Source organism: Leptodactylus fuscus, chromosome 7 (genome assembly GCF_031893055.1).
Source record: "Leptodactylus fuscus isolate aLepFus1 chromosome 7, aLepFus1.hap2, whole genome shotgun sequence".
NCBI lineage: Eukaryota > Metazoa > Chordata > Amphibia > Anura > Leptodactylidae > Leptodactylus > Leptodactylus fuscus.
In genome coordinates, this window is record NC_134271.1 from 87,051,545 (window position 1) to 87,069,397 (window position 17,853).

At 46.7% G+C, this 17,853-nt stretch overlaps 1 protein-coding gene and 1 long non-coding RNA gene across 2 annotated transcripts; one reads left to right on the forward strand and one right to left on the reverse strand.

Annotated features, from left to right (window-relative positions):
- The first annotated feature begins 242 nt into the window (after positions 1 to 242).
- LOC142212696 (uncharacterized) lies at positions 243 to 16,678 on the forward strand. Its single transcript, XR_012717209.1, has 3 exons — positions 243 to 341; positions 15,150 to 15,242; positions 16,621 to 16,678. It is a non-coding gene; the product is annotated as an uncharacterized LOC142212696 (long non-coding RNA).
- On the reverse strand, positions 2,059 to 17,584 carry LOC142212694 (tyrosinase-like). The gene is made up of 4 exons (XM_075280680.1): positions 16,790 to 17,584; positions 15,813 to 16,026; positions 15,166 to 15,307; positions 2,059 to 2,239 (listed from the first exon to the last, which is right to left on the reverse strand). The coding sequence occupies exons 1-4, from the start codon at positions 17,582 to 17,584 to the stop codon at positions 2,059 to 2,061; spliced, it is 1,332 nt and encodes a 443-aa protein (XP_075136781.1).
- Positions 17,585 to 17,853: the final 269 nt, after the last annotated feature.

Here is a 17,853-nt window from a genome sequence, read left to right on the forward strand (position 1 = left end):
ACAATTAAGATGATTACAATGACCTCTGACCTGTGGAGAAGGAGCGCTCGTACCTGCTATTTGGTAAAATTAATAGCGCATTGCCCCTTCATTTACTTAATGTAAGTGCACTCAAATCAAACGAGAAGGTAAAGTCCATTATCAAAGCCATCTGTGAGCTGGCCATGACTGAGATCATAAGCAGCACTAACAGGACAATGCAGCCTCATCTACCCCATTTAATCCCTGGATTCTCATTGTCCAGTGACTATAACTCTCATCAGGATGGAAGAATCTTGTATCATATGGCCATCTTCAGTTGTTACAAGTCAAAAATGGACGCCAGAAAACAATAGTTCAAAGTAGATAAGGGATTACATATAATGTGGTCTGTATACTGTATACACATATATTATTTACTTATAAATATTGTAGCATTACATTGCCTAGGATCAACACTTGTGGATCTTGTTGCTTTGTTTGTGCACCTCCTGCAAGTTTAACTGTACACATTTTTACTACTACTAGTTTTCCTCTTCTGGTTGAAAATTTTTCTCTGTTATATAGCCCTCGTGAATCAATGCCAGGTAGATCTGAAAGTCAGGAGTCTGGGACAGCTGGGTGACAATCATCATGCAGCTTGCTACAACTTCCACACAATATGATTCTCAGATGAGTTCCTATTGGCAAACCTTGCACATATTATTTAGTTGTACAATATCAGGGGATGTGCCACTGCGTAACAGAAGGTTGAATGAGAAAGAAGAGGAAATGGGCGTCTTCACTACTCGGCTTCCATAAAACTTAACCTTTATTCCATACAAAAATTAAAAAATACAAAAGACGGTTCAAAAGAAATGAAAATACATTGTGGAAAGAAATTAAAAACCGCAACTAACGAGTTTCGGGTTATGTAATCCCTTAGTCGTAGCATTGCTGGAAGAAAATATGCTGGAAGAAAATAAACATATTTTCTTCCAGCAATGCTATGACTAAGGGATTACATATCCTGAAACGCATAGCATTGCTGGAAGAAAATATGCTTATTTTCTTCCAGCAATGCTACGACTAAGGGATTACATAACCCGAAACGCGTTAGTTGCGGTTTTTAATTTCTTTCCACAATGTATTTTCATTTCTTTTGAACCATCTTTTGTATTTTTTAATTTTTGTATGGAATAAAGGTTAAGTTTTATGGAAGCCGAGTAGTGAAGACACCCATTTCCTCTTCTTCCTCATTCAACATACAGCTTTGCAAGTCCCAAAGTCGGGATCTCACACTCCGTAGTCTTCCAGCAAGATCTGGTGAGTCGTAACCATAACATTATATTCTTTTTTGGTAACAGAAGGTTGTTTACCAATCAGAATTCTGTAAAATTTGGGTAACTACTTCTTGTTAAACTCCCACAAGGTTTAAAATACTTCTTTCCAGACTCCTGATCGGGTAGATAAGTCTACCATAAACAGAATATATTACAACTCTCAGATGAATGAACAGCAGAAAGGAAGATACATAAATGTGCAGTGTGGGGAAGGTAGCTCAGTAGAAACAGTGGTGCGGACCCAACCAGTCAGAGACAGGAACATAAAATATACAGTAAAGTGATTTATTTACGAAAAACAGCAAAATAAATAAACCTTTACATCAGGCACAAAAATGAGAAAAATAAAATATAGCCTTAACTTCAGGCAAAATAACGTCAAACAAAATCCTGCTCGTCTGAGCGCTAACTAAACAGAAATATACTAACTGTATGTGTGGCGTACTACCAGCCACACAAATCATCCAAAATAACACTGTACCGTATCACAAGGCTTTCAGTGTCAGGACAGACTCAGGCACCTCCTTTTCTGCCAGGATCTGCCCTGAAGTGCAGGCTCTGCAACCTTTTATGGGCCAGTAACAAGCCTCAGGACCCACACCTGGGGCTGAAACCTATTCCAAACCCACACTGGACCACACATAAATCAGGAATCTGTGGCTGAAATAGCAGGACTCTAGAACTTTGCCTTTTACCTTCTCACAGCTGCAAAACATACAATAAGGCAAAATAAGGCATTGATACAAAGGGAGATACTTTACATTCCCTGATAATTTGAGAATGTATATCCCATGTTAGATGACCTGCATATGAGATCCTTGTTCCTGTAACATGGAAAGTATGGGATGGCACATTCATTGGGACCTTGTCCAAGTTTATCATTTTCTGGGTAGTTCTGTGGGGTACTGTTATATCTCCTCAGCCACTCTTCAAATATCCTGCAAGGTGAGCGTGACATTTTATTCAACCATGGTAAAAATTACATGTGAGATTTATATAGTAAACATAAGTATAATGTGTATCAAGCTTAATAATGAACTGTTTACAAATTTCTAATATACTATACGTTTAAATACTCACTCTCTATGGTTGCTGTCTATGAATGGAAGCTTGGGCGGGTGACGCTTGGTTCACACTAACGTTTGGGGACTTTTCACTCTGGCGATTTCAGTATAAAATTGGAAGAAATTGGGCAGAAATCTGGTGGACCCTATTATAGTCTATGCGATCCATGGGATTCCGCGTGTAACCACTTTTTAAGTGGATAGGGTTTCTGTATTTCAGGTCTCCAAATGGATACAAAGAATGGAAACCTGAATGTTAGTGTGAACCTAGCATAAGGGATTTCTGTCGCTGTTGAGCTGATGTCTATGAGCACTGTCAGCTCTGCTATACACTGTCTACTAGAGATGAGCGAACACTAAAATGTTCGAGGTTCGAAATTCGATTCAAACAGCCGCTCAATGTTCGTGTGTTCGAATGGGTTTCGAACCCCATTATAGTCTATGGGGAACAGATACTCGTTAAGGGGGAAACCCAAATCCGTGTCTGGAGGGTCACCAAGTCCACTATGACACCCCAGGAAATGATGCCAACACCTCTGGAATGACACTGGGACAGCAGGGGAAGCATGTCTGGGGGCATCTAACACACCAAAGACCCTCTATTACCCCAACATCACAGCCTAACAACTACACACTTTACACACTCAATACCACCTCTCTGACAGTAGGAAAACACCTTGAAACATGTGTATTTGGCACTTGCAGTGAGGAGAGCTTGTCACCAGCAGTGAATTTGGCCCTTGTAGTAAGTTGAGGTTGGCACCAACATTTGTTTTGAAAATCAGGGTGGATTGAGCCTCTAACCAGCAGAGTTTGGGCAAATTCATGGTGGAGGGAGCCTCTAAAAACCCCAGTTTGGACCAATTCATGGTGGAAGGAGCCTCTAAAAACCCCAGTTTGGACCAATTCATGGTGGAGGGAGCCTCTAAAAAACCCAGTTTGGACCAATTCATGGTGGAGGGAGCCTCTAAACAGCCCAGTTTGGACCAATTCATGGTGGAGGGAGCCTCTAAACAGCCCAGTTTGGACCAATTCATGGTGGAGGGAGCCTCTAAACAGCCCAGTTTGGACCAATTAATGGTGGAGGGAGCCTCTAACCAGCCCAGTTTGGACCAATTCATGGTGGAGGGAGCCTCTAACCAGCCCAGTTTGGGCAAATTCATGGTGGAGGGAGCCTCTAACCAGCCCAGTTTGGGCAAATTCATGGTGGAGGGAGCCTCTAAAAAACCCAGCTTGGACCAATTCATGGTGGAGGGAGCCTCTAACCAGCCCAGTTTGGACAAATTCATGGTGGAGGGAGCCTCTAAACAGCCCAGTTTGGACCAATTCATGGTGGAGGGAGCCTCTAAAAAACCCAGTTTGGACCAATTCATGGTGGAGGGAGCCTCTAAACAGCCCAGTTTGGGCAAATTCATGGTGGAGGGAGCCTCTAAACAGCCAAGTTTTGGGAAATTCATGGTGGAGGGAGCCTCTAACCAGCCCAGTTTGGACCAATTCATGGTGGAGGGAGCCTCTAACCAGCCCAGTTTGGGCAAATTCATGGTGGAGGGAGCCTCTAAACAGCCCAGTTTGGACCAATTCATGGTGGAGGGAGCCTCTAACCAGCCCAGTTTGGGCAAATTCATGGTGGAGGGAGCCTCTAAAAAACCCAGCTTGGACCAATTCATGGTGGAGGGAGCCTCTAACCAGCCCAGTTTGGGCAAATTCATGGTGGAGGGAGCCTCTAAACAGCCCAGTTTGGACCAATTCATGGTGGAGGGAGCCTCTAAAAAACCCAGTTTGGACCAATTCATGGTGGAGGGAGCCTCTAAACAGCCCAGTTTGGGCAAATTCATGGTGGAGGGAGCCTCTAAACAGCCAAGTTTTGGGAAATTCATGGTGGAGGGAGCCTCTAACCAGCCCAGTTTGGACCAATTCATGGTGGAGGGAGCCTCTAACCAGCCCAGTTTGGGCAAATTCATGGTGGAGGGAGCCTCTAAACAGCCCAGTTTGGACCAATTAATGGTGGAGGGAGCCTCTAACCAGCCCAGTTTGGACCAATTCATGGTGGAGGGAGCCTCTAACCAGCCCAGTTTGGGCAAATTCATGGTGGAGGGAGCCTCTAAAAAACCCAGCTTGGACCAATTCATGGTGGAGGGAGCCTCTAACCAGCCCAGTTTGGGCAAATTCATGGTGGAGGGAGCCTCTAAACAGCCCAGTTTGGGCAAATTCATGGTGGAGGGAGCCTCTAAACAGCCCAGTTTGGACCAATTCATGGTGGAGGGAGCCTCTAAAAAACCCAGTTTGGACCAATTCATGGTGGAGGGAGCCTCTAACCAGCCCAGTTTGGGCAAATTCATGGTGGAGGGAGCCTCTAAAAAACCCAGTTTGGACCAATTCATGGTGGAGGGAGCCTCTAAACAGCCCAGTTTGGACCAATTAATGGTGGAGGGAGCCTCTAACCAGCCCAGTTTGGACCAATTCATGGTGGAGGGAGCCTCTAAACAGCCCAGTTTGGGCAAATTCATGGTGGAGGGAGCCTCTAAAAAACCCAGTTTGGACCAATTCATGGTGGAGGGAGCCTCTAAACAGCCCAGTTTGGACCAATTAATGGTGGAGGGAGCCTCTGACCAGCCCAGTTTGGACCAATTCATGGTGGAGGGAGCCTCTAACCAGCCCAGTTTGGGCAAATTCATGGTGGAGGGAGCCTCTAAAAAACCCAGCTTGGACCAATTCATGGTGGAGGGAGCCTCTAACCAGCCCAGTTTGGGCAAATTCATGGTGGAGGGAGCCTCTAACCAGCCCAGTTTGGGCAAATTCATGGTGGAGGGAGCCTCTAAAAAACCCAGCTTGGACCAATTCATGGTGGAGGGAGCCTCTAACCAGCCCAGTTTGGGCAAATTCATGGTGGAGGGAGCCTCTAAACAGCCCAGTTTGGACCAATTCATGGTGGAGGGAGCCTCTAAAAAACCCAGTTTGGACCAATTCATGGTGGAGGGAGCCTCTAAACAGCCCAGTTTGGGCAAATTCATGGTGGAGGGAGCCTCTAACCAGCCCAGTTTGGACCAATTAATGGTGGAGGGAGCCTCTAAACAGCCAAGTTTTGGGAAATTCATGGTGGAGGGAGCCCCTAAAACCCCCAGTTTGGACCAATTCATGGTGGAGGGAGCCTCCAGAAAACCCAGTTTGGACCAATTCATGGTGGAGGGAGCCTCTAACCAGCCCAGTTTGGACCAATTAATGGTGGAGGGAGCCTCTAAACAGCCAAGTTTGGACCAATTCATGGTGGAGGGAGCCTCTAAAAAACCCAGTTTGGACCAATTCATGGTGGAGGGAGCCTCTAAACAGCCCAGTTTGGGCAAATTCATGGTGGAGGGAGCCTCTAACCAGCCCAGTTTGGACCAATTAATGGTGGAGGGAGCCTCTAACCAGCCCAGTTTGGACCAATTAATGGTGGAGGGAGCCTCTAACCAGCCCAGTTTGGACCAATTCATGGTGGAGGGAGCCTCTAACCAGCCCAGTTTGGGCAAATTCATGGTGGAGGGAGCCTCTAAAAAACCCAGCTTGGACCAATTCATGGTGGAGGGAGCCTCTAACCAGCCCAGTTTGGGCAAATTCATGGTGGAGGGAGCCTCTAAACAGCCCAGTTTGGGCAAATTCATGGTGGAGGGAGCCTCTAAACAGCCCAGTTTGGGCAAATTCATGGTGGAGGGAGCCTCTAAACAGCCCAGTTTGGACCAATTCATGGTGGAGGGAGCCTCTAAAAAACCCAGTTTGGACCAATTCATGGTGGAGGGAGCCTCTAAACAGCCCAGTTTGGGCAAATTCATGGTGGAGGGAGCCTCTAACCAGCCCAGTTTGGACCAATTAATAGTGGAGGGAGCCTCTAAACAGCCAAGTTTTGGGAAATTCATGGTGGAGGGAGCCCCTAAAAACCCCAGTTTGGACCAATTCATGGTGGAGGGAGCCTCTAAACAGCCCAGTTTGGGCAAATTCATGGTGGAGGGAGCCTCTAACCAGCCCAGTTTGGACCAATTAATGGTGGAGGGAGCCTCTAAACAGCCAAGTTTTGGGAAATTCATGGTGGAGGGAGCCCCTAAAAACCCCAGTTTGGACCAATTCATGGTGGAGGGAGCCTCTAAAAAACCCAGCTTGGACCAATTCATGGTGGAGGGAGCCTCTAACCAGCCCAGTTTGGGCAAATTCATGGTGGAGGGAGCCTCTAAACAGCCCAGTTTGGGCAAATTCATGGTGGAGGGAGCCTCTAAACAGCCCAGTTTGGACCAATTCATGGTGGAGGGAGCCCCTAAAAACCCCAGTTTGGACCAATTCATGGTGGAGGGAGCCTCTAAACAGCCCAGTTTGGGCAAATTCATGGTGGAGGGAGCCTCTAAAAAACCCAGTTTGGACCAATTCATGGTGGAGGGAGCCTCTAACCAGCCCAGTTTGGACCAATTAATGGTGGAGGGAGCCTCTAAACAGCCAAGTTTGGACCAATTCATGGTGGAGGGAGCCTCTAAAAACCCCAGTTTGGACCAATTCATGGTGGAGGGAGCCTCTAAACAGCCCAGTTTGGGCAAATTCATGGTGGAGGGAGCCTCTAACCAGCCCAGTTTGGACCAATTAATGGTGGAGGGAGCCTCTAAACAGCCAAGTTTTGGGAAATTCATGGTGGAGGGAGCCCCTAAAAACCCCAGTTTGGACCAATTCATGGTGGAGGGAGCCTCTAAACAGCCCAGTTTGGGCAAATTCATGGTGGAGGGAGCCTCTAAAAAACCCAGTTTGGACCAATTCATGGTGGAGGGAGCCTCTAACCAGCCCAGTTTGGACCAATTAATGGTGGAGGGAGCCTCTAAACAGCCAAGTTTGGACCAATTCATGGTGGAGGGAGCCTCTAAAAAACCCAGTTTGGACCAATTCATGGTGGAGGGAGCCTCTAACCAGCCCAGTTTGGACCAAATAATGGTGGAGGGAGCCGCTAAACAGCCCAGTTTGGACCAATTCATGGTGGAGGGAGCCTCTAACCAGCAGAGTTGGTGGAAATCAGGGTGGAGGGAGCCTCTAACCAGCAGAGTTGGGGGAAATCAGGGTGGAGGGAGCCTAGTATTAGCAGAATTGTGCAACGCTTATGGTGGATGAGTATGAGGATGCAGAGGAATTGGAGAGGTTGAGTACAGACATGGAGTTTCATGTTGGGGTGCTTTACATAGGTGGGCACAAAAATGACGGCTCTACCCAGTGGTGGTTCATTTTTATCAAAGTGAGCCGGTCGGCACTCTCAGCTGACAGACGGGTGCGCTTGTCAGTGATGATGCCACCGGCTGCACTGAACACCCTCTCAGATAGGACGCTGGCAGCAGGACAGGACAGCACCTCCAAGGCATATAGGGCAAGTTCAAGCCACAGGTCCAACTTCGACACCCAATACGTGTAGGGCGCAGAGGGGTCGGAGAGGACAGGGCTGTGGTCGGAAAGGTATTCCCGCAACATGCGCCTATACTTCTCACGCCTGGTGACACTAGGACCCTCCGTGGCGGCACTTTGGCGAGGGGGTGCCATCAAGGTGTCCCAGACCTTAGACAGTGTGCCCCTCGTTTGTGTGGACCGGTGAGAACTTGGTTGCCTACTGGAGGAACTGCCCTCCCTGCCGCCAACGTCACATGCTGGAAACATCTCCATCATATTCTGCACCAATTGCCTGTGGCAAGCATTGATGCGATTGGCCCTCCCCTCTACCGGAATAAAAGACGAGATGTTGTTTTTATACCGGGGGTCAAGGATAGCAAAGATCCAGTACTGGTTGTCCTCCATGATTTTGACAATACGCTTGTCGGTTGTAAAGCACCCCAACATGAACTCAGCCATGTCTGCCACAGTGTTAGTTGGCATGACTCCTCTGGCCCCACCGGAAAGTTCAATCTCCATTTCCTCCTCATCCTCCATGTCTACCCATCCGCGCTGCAACAATGGGACGATTCGAAGTTGCCCGGAAGCCTCCTGTATCACCATCACATCATCGGACAACTCTTCTTCCTCCTCCTCCTCCTCCTCCTCCATTAAACGCAGTGAAGCGGACAGATGTGTGGACCTACTCTCCAGCTGTGACGGATCGGATGCTATCCCTAACTTCTCTGTGTGATCTGAGTTATCCCTGATGTCAATCAGGGATTCTCTCAGAACACACAAGAGCAGGATTGTAAGGCTCACCATCGCATCCTCAGAGCTCACCCTCCTTGTGGACTCTTCAAAGACCCGTAGGATGTCACAAAGGTCTCTCATCCATGGCCACTCATGGATGTGAAACTGAGGCAGCTGACTTTGTGGCACCCTAGGGTTTTGTAGCTGGTATTCCATCAAAGGTCTCTACTGCTCAACCACTCTATTCAACATCTGAAACGTTGAGTTCCAGCGTGTGGGGACGTCGCACAAAAGCCGGTGTTGTGGCACATGCAGGCGTTGCTGGAGAGATTTTAAGCTAGCAGCGGCTACTGTCGACTTGCGAAAGTGGGCGCACATGCGCCGCACTTTCACCAGTAGCTCTGGAACATTGGGGTAGCTCTTTAGGAAACGTTGCACCACTAGGTTGAAGACGTGGGCCAGGCATGGAACATGTTGGAGTCCAGCAAGCTCCAGAGCTGCTACCAGGTTCCGGCCGTTATCACAAACGACCATGCCTGGGCCCAGGTGCAGCGGCTCAAACCATATTGCCGTCTCATCGAGGAGGGCATCCCTCACCTCGGAGGCAGTGTGCTGTCTGTCCCCCAAGCTGATCAGCTTCAGCACAGCCTGCTGACGTCTACCAACGCCAGTGCTGCAACGTTTCCAACTCGTAGCTGGGGTCAATCTAACAGCGGAGGAGGAGGCGGTGGCGGAGGAGGAGGCGGTGGCGGAGGAGGAGGCGGTAGAGGAGGAGGAGGAGGGGGGTGTTCTTCTCGTGTCCCTGCCAGGAATGTTAGGCGGGGAGACGAGGTACACCGGGCCAGTTTGGGAAGCAGTCCCAGCCTCAACTACATTCACCCAGTGTGCCGTCAGTGAAATGTAGCGTCCCTGTCCGCATGCACTTGTCCACGCGTCGGTGGTCAAGTGGACCTTTGTGCAAAGCGCGGAACTAAGGGCCCGCCTGATGTTGAGTGACACGTGCTGGTGCAAGGCGGGGACGGCACACCGGGAGAAGTAGTGACGGCAGTTGCCATCAGGTCCAGGAAGGCGGGAGTTTCAACAAGCCGGAACGCCAACATCTCCTGGGCCAGCAGTTTAGCGATGTTGGCGTTCAAGGCTTGCGCGTGTGGGTGGTTAGCAGTGTATTTCTGCCGCCGCTCCAATGTCTGAGAGATGGTGGGTTGTTGTAAAGAAGCGCCTGATGGTGCCTTTGATGGTGCAGGAGAAGGAGATAAGACAGGAACAGGGGAGGATGAGGGAGAAGTCAACAAAGTGGCGGAGGCAGATGAAGTGGTGTCCTGGCTCGTCCTCTGGAGTGCATCGCCAGCACAGTCAGCAGTGGCAGTGGCAGAGGCAGAGGCAGTGGCAGAGGCAGTGGCAGTGGCGTGAACGGCAGGCGGCCTTTGTCCTGCCGTTGCTGCCTGCCACTGATTCCAGTGCTTGGATTCCAAATGACGGCGCATTGAAGTGGTGGACAGGTTGCTCTTCTCAGAGCCCCTAATCAATTTCGAGAGGCAAATTGTGCAGACAACACTATATCTGTCCTCGGCGCATTCTTTGAAAAAACTCCACACCTTCGAGAAACGTGCCCTCGAGGTGGGAGTTTTTCGGGGCTGGGTACGAACTGGAACATCTTGGGAGATTCCGGGTGTGGCCTGGCTTCGCCTAAGCTGCTGACCTCTGCCTCTGCCTCTAGCTACCCTTTTTGGTGCTGCACCTGCCTCAACATCCACACTACTTTCCCCGCTTGACATCCCCCCTGTCCAGGTCGGGTCAGTGTCCTCATCATCCACCACTTCCTCTTCCAACTCCTGTCTCATCTCCTCCTCCCGCACAATGCGCCGGTCAACTGGATGCCCTGACGGCAACTGCGTCACATCATCGTCGATGAGGGTGGGTTGCTGGTCATCCACCACCAAATCGAACGGAGATGGAGGAGACTCTAGTGTTTGAGCATCTGGACACAGATGCTCCTCTGTTAGGTTCGTGGAATCGTGACGTGGAGAGGCAGGTTGAGGGACAATGAAAGGAGCGGAGAACAGCTCTGGGGAGCAGGGACAGTTTGGGTTATTGTTCTGTAAAGCTTCGGAATTTTGGGAGGAAGGAAGACAAGACTGTTGGGTAATAGGAGGAGAGGAGGCAGAGTCTGACTGGCTGCTGGACAATGTGCTGTAAGCGTTCTCTGACAGCCATTGCAAGACCTGTTCCTGGTTCTCGGGCCTACTAAGGTTTGTACCCTGCAGTTTAGTTAATGTGGCAAGCAACCCTGGCACTGTGGAGTGGCGCAATGCTTGCTGCCCCACAGGAGTAGGCACGGGACGCCCTGTGGCTTCACTGCTACCTTGCTCCCCAGAACCATTCCCCCGACCTCGCCCACGGCCTCGTCCACGTCCCTTTCCGGGAGCCTTGCGCATTTTGAATTCCTAGTTAGAAATTGGCACTGTATACCAGTAGTAAAAATTGTGGGTGCACGTAACCCCAATATATTCTTTGAATTACCAGTCAGAAACTGGCACTATATGGCAGTAGCAAGAAATGAGGGTATTTATAACCCCAATATATTCTTTGAATTCCCAGTCAGACAATGGCACTGTATACCAGTAGTAAAAATTGTGGGTGCACGTAACCCCAATATATTCTTTGAATTACCAGTCAGAAACTGGCACTATATGGCAGTAGCAAGAAATGAGGGTATTTATAACCCCAATATATTCTTTGAATTCCCAGTCAGACAATGGCACTGTATACCAGTAGTAAAAATTGTGGGTGCACGTAACCCCAATATATTCTTTGAATTACCAGTCAGAAACTGGCACTATATGGCAGTAGCAAGAAATGAGGGTATTTGTATTCCCAATATATTCTTTGAATTCCCAGTCAGACAATGGCACTGTATACCAGTAGTAAAAATTATGGGTGCACGTAACCCCAATATATTCTTTGAATTACCAGTCAGAAACTGGCACTATATGGCAGTAGCAAGAAATGAGGGTATTTATAACCCCAATATATTCTTTGAATTCCCAGTCAGACAATGGCACTGTATACCAGTAGTAAAAATTGTGGGTGCACGTAACCCCAATATATTCTTTGAATTACCAGTCAGAAACTGGCACTATATGGCAGTAGCAAGAAATGAGGGTATTTATAACCCCAATATATTCTTTGAATTCCCAGTCAGACAATGGCACTGTATACCAGTAGTAAAAATTGTGGGTGCACATAACCCCAATATATTCTTTGAATTACCAGTCAGAAACTGGCACTATATGGCAGTAGCAAGAAATGAGGGTATTTATAACCCCAATATATTCTTTGAATTCCCAGTCAGACAATGGCACTGTATACCAGTAGTAAAAATTGTGGGTGCACGTAACCCCAATATATTCTTTGAATTACCAGTCAGAAACTGGCACTATATGGCAGTAGCAAGAAATGAGGGTATTTATAACCCCAATATATTCTTTGAATTCCCAGTCAGACAATGGCACTGTATACCAGTAGTAAAAATTGTGGGTGCACGTAACCCCAATATATTCTTTGAATTACCAGTCAGAAACTGGCACTATATGGCAGTAGCAAGAAATGAGGGTATTTATAACCCCAATATATTCTTTGAATTCCCAGTCAGACAATGGCACTGTATACCAGTAGTAAAAATTGTGGGTGCACGTAACCCCAATATATTCTTTGAATTACCAGTCAGAAACTGGCACTATATGGCAGTAGCAAGAAATGAGGGTATTTATAACCCCAATATATTCTTTGAATTCCCAGTCAGACAATGGCACTGTATACCAGTAGTAAAAATTGTGGGTGCACGTAACCCCAATATATTCTTTGAATTACCAGTCAGAAACTGGCACTATATGGCAGTAGCAAGAAATGAGGGTATTTATAACCCCAATATATTCTTTGAATTCCCAGTCAGACAATGGCACTGTATACCAGTAGTAAAAATTGTGGGTGCACGTAACCCCAATATATTCTTTGAATTACCAGTCAGAAACTGGCACTATATGGCAGTAGCAAGAAATGAGGGTATTTATAACCCCAATATATTCTTTGAATTCCCAGTCAGACAATGGCACTGTATACCAGTAGTAAAAATTGTGGGTGCACGTAACCCCAATATATTCTTTGAATTCCCAGTCAGAAACTGGCACTATATGGCAGTAGCAAGAAATGAGGGTATTTATAACCCCAATATATTCTTTGAATTCCCAGTCAGACAATGGCACTGTATACCAGTAGTAAAAATTGTGGGTGCACGTAACCCCAATATATTCTTTGAATTACCAGTCAGAAACTGGCACTATATGGCAGTAGCAAGAAATGAGGGTATTTATAACCCCAATATATTCTTTGAATTCCCAGTCAGACAATGGCACTGTATACCAGTAGTAAAAATTGTGGGTGCACGTAACCCCAATATATTCTTTGAATTGCCAGTCAGAAACTGGCACTATATGGCAGTAGCAAGAAATGAGGGTATTTATAACCCCAATATATTCTTTGAATTCCCAGTCAGACAATGGCACTGTATACCAGTAGTAAAAATTGTGGGTGCACGTAACCCCAATATATTCTTTGAATTACCAGTCAGAAACTGGCACTATATGGCAGTAGCAAGAAATGAGGGTATTTATAACCCCAATATATTCTTTGAATTCCCAGTCAGACAATGGCACTGTATACCAGTAGTAAAAATTGTGGGTGTATATAGCCCCAATTCTATTGCTAGGGGACTTGCAGGGTATTTCTGGGGTGAAGGTGGGGGGGCACACCGTTGGAACGGGTATCGGGGGTACATATCGGGTATACGGGAATACACTGACAGTGTATTCCATTCAGGATCCTGGGAAAGCTGGGTTGCGGCGATTGAGCCCGTCAGTGCCACGTTACACTGACAAGCTTCTCCCTGGAATTTAGCTCTTACAAGAGCTGTTGTGGTTGTCTTCTCCTTCCTATCTAGCCTGTCCCTGCCTACCCAGAATCTAACCCCTAGCTAACTGGACGGAAACCTCCGTCCCCGGTGAATTGCAAGCTCAGAATGACGCGAAGCTGGGCGGCGCTGTTCTTTTAAATTAGAGGTCACATGTTTTCGGCAGCCAATGGGTTTTGCCTACTTTTCTCAACGTCACCGGTGTCGTAGTTCCTGTCCCACCTACCCTGCGCTGTTATTGGAGCAAAAAAGGCGCCAGGGAAGGTGGGAGGGGAATCGAGTAATGGCGCACTTTACCACGCGGTGTTCGATTCGATTCGAACATGCCGAACAGCCTAATATCCGATCGAACATGAGTTCGATAGAACACTGTTCGCTCATCTCTACTGTCTACCAATAAGTATTTGGACACCTGCGGTAGAATACAAAATAACATTTATTTAGTGGCATTTTATTCCATTCGGCTTGGAGAAGACAGGTAAGTTCTTTCACCTGCATTTTCAGGGGTCTGCTGACTCGGGGCACATTCCGACAATCGCTGTTCACCTTCCACTTCGTAATCACATAGGCCACTGTTAATTCAGTTTACTTGCTATGTCCCTTAAGGATCGACCATTTCTGTGGTACCCCACAATTACACCTTCCTCGAATTTGGACAACTCTGCACTTTGTGGCATCTTGCATGCGACTAATGCGATATTCAACGGCGGAAGGCGTGGCGTACATCACGACCACAGATATCTTCATTTGTATGTGCATAGGTGTCCAAATACTTATTGGTAGATAGTGTACAATAACATGCTGCAGCTGTGAAAGCAGAACTTCATCATCAAAAAGTGTATTTTTTTCTATGTAATCAGTGCTTAAATTGGGCTGGAACGTGCCAGAACTCACACGATCTTTCAGCGGTATAAACAATCCCACAAACACTGCTATCAATATACTTGGAGGTCTGAAAAGAGTATAATGATCGGAAGGCTAGGAGAGGTGAAGGAACATAAAAAACAGTGTTACTTACCCATCACATTGGACAGGCCTGTGTCCTTATGCGTCAAGATGCAAACCCGGCTCTAGTGACGTCTCTTTCATCATTGAAATGACCGAGGTCAGCCGGGAATGCGCTGGAGTTCAGGAGAGGTAAATAACATTTTTTAAATGTTTTTTTGCTCCCCTGGGTCTCCGATTATTATACTATGGGGTCTGAAAAGACCCAGGAGTATGACAATTGTACATGGGTGGTCCACAATGGGGCATAGTATTGTGCAACGGCCACTATTGGGCATAATACTTTGTGCAATGGCCACTATGGGCCCACTATACAGCATAATACTGTGTGCATGGGCCACTATGGGGCATAATACTATGTGCATGGGCCACTATGGGGCATAATACTATGTGCAGGGGCCAGTATGAGGTATAATACTGTGTGCAGGGGCCACCATGGGACATAATACTGTGTGCAGGGGGGACAATCGGTCGGGGTCCTCGGGGGATGGTGATGAGGTTTAATTATTCCAGAGTTCCCCCTAAAAAGTTTTCCCAATTTAAGCACTGTATGTAACCACAGTAGACAGGCAAACAATGAACAGTTACAATGCTGCATATTTTGTAGAGAAACCAACGAAAAATAAGTGTTTCAGCATTGTCCCTGTATCTGTTTTTGGGAAATTTGAATAACTAATATGGCTACTGCCACTACAGATTTGTGTAAACTTACTTGTCAACAAAGGCGTGATGGACCAAGAAAATGGGGTCATTGCTGGAGATGGGGACTTGAGACATTGTTCCTCCAAGGTAAATGTGTACCGAGTTGTGCATATTACGTTCCAGTGTTATTCCATCCGATGGTCTCAAGAATCCTAAAAAATAGATCAAACACCAGTCAGTCAGCAAATTTAATATATGATAAGCCCTGGATGTCACATTAAAGCCATATATATTGGAGATTGGTTGTAAGGGAACAGTGACACTGGGTTCTGGAGGTCCAGGAAGCCCAATGCCACATAAAAGACAGGACGTGGCAGACGGGCTCTGGAACAAACTAATGTCCAGGATCTTTGAGCACAATCACATACAAACTTACATTGGACCAAAGAGTTCAGTTTCTTGCTGCTATTTTCAATATGCTATAGAGACTGGTAAGTTGCCCCTGCTTTTGCAGCACTGGTGTGGAGGAAGCATAACAAACAGCACCATAAGTCTAGGCTTCCAGTTCCCAATTCAGGGTCACATGGAGGTAAACAGAAAACTGCTCCCAAATGCAAATTCTTAAAATGGAATTTACATCAATGCACAGATCTATCCCATACCGAAGAGCAAGTTCTGACAACTTTGGACCTACTATTGTAACAGGCAATGACTTACCTTCTAAAGCATTGCGGAAGTTCTTCTGGGATGAAACATTGTATGGGGGTCTGTCGAAATCTCTCCATTTGAGGGTGTCTTCCACATCTTGGAAGGAGGGGAGACTTTTCACCCGGGGATCTACACCCGGCTTTCTGTGGAGTTTCTCCATCTGGCATTCATCACCAGCTGTTTGGCAGTATGCGTCACTATAATCAAACCCGCTACAAATAGACTGATGTAGAGGAATACAGGATTAGCCTTACTACAATTTTGGGGGGCACCAGGGTATTAAAGATAAGAAAGGGGGGTTCTAAAGCTGTGGTATATACTCAGTCTCTGAGTATAATGTTTGCTTTGCTCTGGCTATGGCTATGAATTGTGAAATATTCTATGCACGTTCGTGAACCCTAAGAAAATGACTGATTTACTCTGAATCAACATTTATTTTGCAATCTTTTTCTTTATTTATATTGTGCTAATTAATAATACCCCTAAGGCCTGGTTCAGACTCCCCGAACGGAATACCGAATGCATTGACAAGGGGTGAGCAATGAAAGCACACGGACCCCATAGACTATGATGAGGTCCATGTGTTTTCCGCGAGGTGTCCATATGAGTCATGCGGAGAGGAAAGCAGTTCTTGAAGTACTTTTCTCTCACCGCACGGAAAACACACGGGCCCCACTGTAGTCTATGGGGTCCGTTTGCTTTCATAGGCTCACCGCTTTTCAATGCATTTGGTATTCCATTCGGAGGGTCCCCAAGTGGCCTCCCCGAACGGAATACTGAATGCAGATGTGAACTGGGCATTATTTCACTTTTTCAGACTTTGTAGCAGTCCTATTTACAAAGACATCAATCCAACAAGAAGCAGCAACTACGCATGAACTTGAATAGCTAAAAGCAAACCAGCAGAAGTTTGAAAGCAGCTCTGGAGGTCACTGGAGTACAGGACACAAGAAAAGATTACCACTCTGTCATTATTGGATACTCACTTTCCAAGAAGCAAAGAAGGAGTCATCATCCAGGAAGCCTTGTTCATTACTCTCTCCAAAGAATTCATTGGTGCAGATGGAGCAGTTCTTTTCTCCTCTCCAGTCATAATAAGGGATAGCAAAGTCTTCATCTCCTGTCAAAAGCTGAATTTGCCTCTCAATGAACAGGAGAGCTAGACGATGCCAACCAGGGAATACAGGACCCTGATGGGCATAGTTAGTGTTAGAATCAAACGTGCCATTGATTAGAATGGGCTTCATGGAGTAATAATGTATCCAAGCAAAGACATCATAGATGGAGGCATCCACAAAGCGGTAGGTGTTCTGGTGGTGTCTGTTTCCAGTGGACAGAATCACAAAATCTGCACTTCTAGTGGTTTTGGCCAAAGCCAAGTAACTGAAGAATCTCTTCCTTTCCAGGAGAGAAAGCTGACGGATTTCTTTCCGGACCACAGTCTTTTGGCGATCGCAGTTGTCTCCATAGTAACCGTATTTGCACTGGCCACAGTTGTAGCCGCTGTAGTTTCCAAAGCATTTACAAGCTCTGTCATAATAAAAGCGAGGCCAGTTCAAGCGATCATCGTAAAACTGGCGAACTTGCCCGGCAGCCAGTGCTTTAAAGACTACACCATTCATGCACTGGCCACGTCCAGATTGTGATCCACATGGGCTGCCATCTTTCCATAGTGGGCAGCATGTTTTTGACCGAAGTGCTCCACTCGTGGTACATGACCTGGGGAATTGACAGTGGACCACACCCAGGAACAGCACAAAAAAAGCACACAGTGTGAACATGGTATCCAATATATAACCTCCTCCTGATAGAGAAGAACAAAAATAATCAGTATAATATACATCTATGGTAACAATATTACCTTTCTATATAGACATCAGTTGGAATTGACATCCCCCCGCCAAAAAAAAGTAGCATGGTATAGTGGTAAACATAGTCTGGCAGATTTACTAATGAAAATACACCAGAATTTTGGTGCAATGTGCATATAAGCATCACACATTTATTGACTATTTTAGGCTAAGGCCCCATGGGATGAGGAAAAAAAGCG

What these genes read in the sequence shown, in the direction of transcription:
- LOC142212694 (XM_075280680.1), bottom strand. Translation starts at nt 17,584, where the DNA reads ATGTTCACACTGTGTGCTTTTTTTGTGCTGTTCCTGGGTGTGGTCCAC. An exon ending in CCTTCTTTGCTTCTTGGAAA is followed by an intron (nt 16,027 to 16,789) that starts GTGAGTATCCAA and finishes CCTCTACATCAG; the next exon opens with TCTATTTGTAGCGGGTTTGA. An exon ending in CTTCCGCAATGCTTTAGAAG is followed by an intron (nt 15,308 to 15,812) that starts GTAAGTCATTGC and finishes TCTATTTTTTAG; the next exon opens with GATTCTTGAGACCATCGGAT.